This window comes from Trichoderma citrinoviride (assembly GCF_003025115.1).
Source record: "Trichoderma citrinoviride strain TUCIM 6016 unplaced genomic scaffold BBK36scaffold_3, whole genome shotgun sequence".
Lineage (NCBI taxonomy): Eukaryota > Fungi > Ascomycota > Sordariomycetes > Hypocreales > Hypocreaceae > Trichoderma > Trichoderma citrinoviride.
In genome coordinates this window covers 2,815,891-2,820,134 of record NW_020194711.1, presented here as the reverse complement: position 1 = coordinate 2,820,134, position 4,244 = coordinate 2,815,891, and the positions used below count along the sequence as shown (strand labels likewise).

General features: G+C 53.4%; 2 protein-coding genes across 2 annotated transcripts in view; one reads left to right on the top strand and one right to left on the bottom strand.

The window, feature by feature from the left end:
- Positions 1-426: 426 nt before the first annotated feature.
- On the top strand, positions 427-1,857 carry BBK36DRAFT_1139305 (PAP2-domain-containing protein; the record flags this gene model as incomplete). The annotated part of the gene is made up of 2 exons (XM_024893305.1): positions 427-830; positions 900-1,857. The coding sequence occupies 2 exons, from the start codon at positions 427-429 to the stop codon at positions 1,855-1,857; spliced, it is 1,362 nt and encodes a 453-aa protein (XP_024752545.1).
- Positions 1,858-3,517: 1,660 nt separating this feature from the next.
- BBK36DRAFT_1085627 (Pkinase-domain-containing protein) overlaps positions 3,518-4,244 on the bottom strand; it is a gene marked incomplete at both ends in the record, with an annotated part of 1,370 nt that continues 643 nt past the window's right edge. Inside the window, 2 exons of the mRNA XM_024888956.1 lie at positions 3,518-4,114; positions 4,136-4,240. Of these exons, the coding sequence (XP_024752544.1) occupies positions 3,518-4,114; positions 4,136-4,240 (702 nt within the window). The remainder of the gene's footprint in view (positions 4,115-4,135; positions 4,241-4,244) is intronic.

Here is a 4,244-nt window from a genome sequence, read left to right as displayed (position 1 = left end):
ACCTGCTCGTCGTCTCCTTCGCCCTTGTCGCCGACCTGCAACCTCAACCCGCACGTGCTCGTTCTCGTCTATCTTCCTCGACACGCTTCGGCTGCGACGCTGCTCAGACTTTTGCGCGCAAAAGCAAAAAAAAGGAATCGCTGGTTTCTTTGGCATCTCGACCTTGGGTATTATGAGGTAGTGTTTGGGGTAATCCGCTGTATTCATACCTTTGCCGACGGGAATCGCTGCCGACGACTCCTTTTTTTTCTTCCTGGTGTCCGTTTCTCCACCAGAAGCCGTCGCTTTTCTGCTGCAAAAAGGATTCGCGACAACTCGTCCGCCTCTGCACAACCAGGCGATCTCGGTTCCATTTTTTGAACATTTCTTTTTTGGGCAAACGCAAAGCAGAAGAAAAGAAAACAGGAAACGAATCGTCCAACTACAATGATGGATCTGGGATCGGGAAAGCCCAAGCTGCCGGCTCTGCTGACGGAGCACGTCAACTTGGCCTTCCTCAACCGCCTGCCCGCCCGCTACGTGCGCCGACGCCCCCGGGCAAAGTCCAACACGACGCATCGCGGCGAAGACATCACGAGCCTGCAGACGTCCTTCAACTTTTGGGACGGTCTGCGCGACCTGCAGAAGCACCAATGGCGGCTGGCCGACCTGCAATACCTTGTCCTGGCCGCCCTGACGCTCTTCTCGCTCTACATGGCTCCTCCGGCGCCCGCTCTGAAGCTGTTTGGCCTCGTTGGTGCTGCGTGGATTCTTTCCATGCCTGCCACCCGCCAATTCTTCCTTCCCTCGCTGCCCATCTGGGTCTGGCTGCTCTACTTTTTCACTAGTCGGTGAGTTGGCCCATGGTCAGAACGATTGTATTCGAGTGGCTGTCTTGCTAACTGTGTCTGGTTCCTCAGATTCATCCCTACCGAGTATCGTCCTCACATCTGGGTTCGAATCCTGCCCGCTCTGGAAAACGTCCTGTACGGCGCCAACCTGTCCAACATCCTCTCGGCCCACAAGCACCCTATCCTGGATATTCTGGCTTGGCTTCCCTACGGCATCATTCACTTTGGAGCTCCCGCAGTGTGCTCTCTCATCATCTTCATCTTCTCAGCTCCTGGAACCACGCCGGTTTTTGCGCGTGCCTTTGGCTGGATGAGCATCCTCGGTGTCACCATTCAGCTCATCTTCCCCTGCACGCCGCCATGGTATGAGAACGAGCATGGACTGGTCCCCGCTGCGTACGGCATGCCCGGATCGCCCGCTGGCTTGGCTCGCGTCGACGCAATTTTCGGCATTGATTTGTACACCACCAACTTCACCAATGCCCCGCTTCCGTTCGGTGCTTTCCCGTCTCTTCATGCCGCCAACGCCGTCCTTGAAGCCCTCTTCATGAGCCACTGCTTCCCCCAGTTCAAGTTCTTCTTTGCCGCATACGCTGGCTGGGTCTGGTGGGCCACCATGTACCTGAGCCACCACTACGCCATTGATCTGGTCAGCGGTGGTCTCATTGCCGCTGCCTTTTACTACTCCTCTCGTGCTAGGTGGCTGCCCCAGCGCCAGGCCGACAAGCTCACCCGATGGGAGTACGAGTATGTTGAGACCGGCGACCACCACAAGGTCGCTGACGAAGAGTCGGGCCAGTACTTTAGCCTGGGCTTCATCGACCACCGCCGTGCCAACTCCAGCGACGGATGGACTGTTGCCAGCAGCTCCAGCTGCAGCTCCAGCAGTGGCACTCTCAGCCCCACTGCTTCCGAAGCCTCGGTTCCCGGAATGTTCGTCATGGACCTGACCAGCGATGGACAGGCCTGGGATGGGCAGGTTCCACCTAGGGACGTTGACCTGAGCGAAGTTGTTGTATCACGGTAACATCGTCTCCAGGTCGGAGGATGCTTGCTCGACGACATACAGCTTTTCTATTTCCACCTCTTATATATCATCCGACTCGTCACCTCTACGACAGGCGATCGAGCGTTAACGAACCCGCTTATGATTCGATTCAAAATCCGTAATTAATATTTGGCCAAGGCCACTATTTTCTTTTTTCCAAAACATCTTTGGCATTCATCGGCACAGCGAAATGGCGCATGTGGTGTGGATTTTTCTTGACTCTGTTACTGGTGAGGAGGGGGGTTACGTCTTGGGTTCCGCACGGTCACACCGGATACCGAACATCTAATACTGGGGAGGGGAGTCTGGGTCGGGAATCATGGGAAAGAAAAGGATATAATTTTTCCTCCATTCGAACCGTCAAACGATTCGACTGCATATATTCGACGTCGAGGGGGAGGAGTACTTGAAGCGATAGAGTACGTAATGTATACATACCAAGGGGATAATCCGTGCATGGGAGATGGATGGGATGAGAACATGCACTGAACGCTCGCTAAGTGAGCCACGAGATGGGACACTGATGAGGGATGAGGGCCCATATCCGGATATGGGGGATGGAGAGTTAATAAGGCCAGTGGCGGAAATACCAAAGATGCCGCTCGCTCAACCTTGTCTGAACAATAAAAACACACAAATGAAGAAACATGCACGAAAGCTTGTCTACCTCTGCTTCCACACAAGAACTTAATGGTGAAAGACTGTAGGAAGTGCAAGTAAAATTACCGTGTGCCCGTTACTGGGTAGAGAAGTAAGCCTTTCCAAAAAAGTTAACGACTCCCTGTTCAGTCGACAATGGTATTGATCATCTCTTCGTTTATTACTTGTAATCAACTTCCATCAATGATCAAAATCGACTCTTGATTCGTTACCTCATATTAAGTCATTCGTCATCAGCTCATTTGCTAATGTCTTATACCAAGAACGACATCTCAAGCATATGCCCTGCCAACTCTACCACTTTCCCGCGCCATTTCATTCAGGGCACAGGCAACTAATCAAAGAGAAAAGGAAAGAAACAAAGAAAAGAGTAAAGAAAAAAGGGCGCAAAATAAAACAGAAAAGCCTTCCATATATCCCTTAAGGCTTGAACAGACTCGATGAAAAGAAATAGAAAGGGAGGAAAAGGGGGATGGGGGGCGATGAATTTGGCGTTCCTAGGTGTATCGATGGAAATAGCAAAGGAAAAGTAGCAAAGGAAAAATGGTAAGATATATGTAGTGGACCTTGAAAAAGACGGCTCGATCCCCTCGTTTCTCTCTCTCTTCTCGTTCCCTTCCTTTCATTGAGATGAAGATCATTGAAATACCAAGCAGGATGACTAATAGCATATTTCATCGTTTCTTTGTTTGCGTCGAGATGGAAAGCCTAAGGTATAAGAAACTCTATATATGAGGGGAAAGATGCTAGTTATCAAACTTGTCTGCCAGCGCCAGCGATGGCATACAACACAATTTCAATTTTGTCCAGAAAAGAAAGGGGAATGATAGAGCGGAAAAGAGAAGGGGGAAAAGGAAGAAACAAAAGCAAAAAAGAAGTCCCCCATCACAAACCGTAGCGTGACCTCATCAATTCCATCATCATTACTTCTTCGTGCAAGTTGCTTTGCTTGCTTGCTTGCCATCTGCTGCTACCTTGCGGCTTCGGGATTCCAGAGGCCTTTGCTTGTTTGTACAATGCGGTTGGCCATGTTGCCCGGCTGCAACAGCGCAGGCACGTCGCTGGCGGCGGGAGCCGTCGTGTTGCCCATAACGACATCGTCGGCCTGCGATCTGTTGTTGTCCGCGCTGTCGTTGCCCTGGCTGGAGCCCATGGAAATTGCACTGTCGTCCTTGCGGGCACTGGGTGGAGCGGCGGCGCTGTTGCTGCTGTTGTTGGAGCCAGCGCCTCTTCCTTCCCGGCTGCGGGCGGGCTCTTGGGAGCGGGCGCCGTCCATCATGAGATTCTGCGCCTCGCGGAGCTTGTTGATGGCGCGGACGGTGTCGATGGCGGCGTGCAGAGTGCGCCGGGCGTTGAAGTTCTTCTTGATGGTAGGCAGCAGGTTCTCGCCGGCGCCGTCCGAGGGCGCGAGGCCGGCGACGAAGGCGTGCTGCAGGGCCTCGTGGGCGGTGATGCGCTGGGGCCGATGTACCGGGGGCTCTAGAAGTTCTTCTGCCCGGTGCCGTTCGGGCAGCTGGAGACCCGGTAACCGCAGTAGTGGATGAAGGACGAGACGCCGATGTGGGGGAAGCTGGCGCTAAGGCTGAAGCTCCTCTACGTCCGGTAGGAGTTGCGGCTGATGTCGAAGTGGGGCCAGCTCATGACCGCGCCGCAGAGGAGCAGGCGTTTCCTGAAATAGGCCGCGACGGAGTGGTAACTGGTCCTGT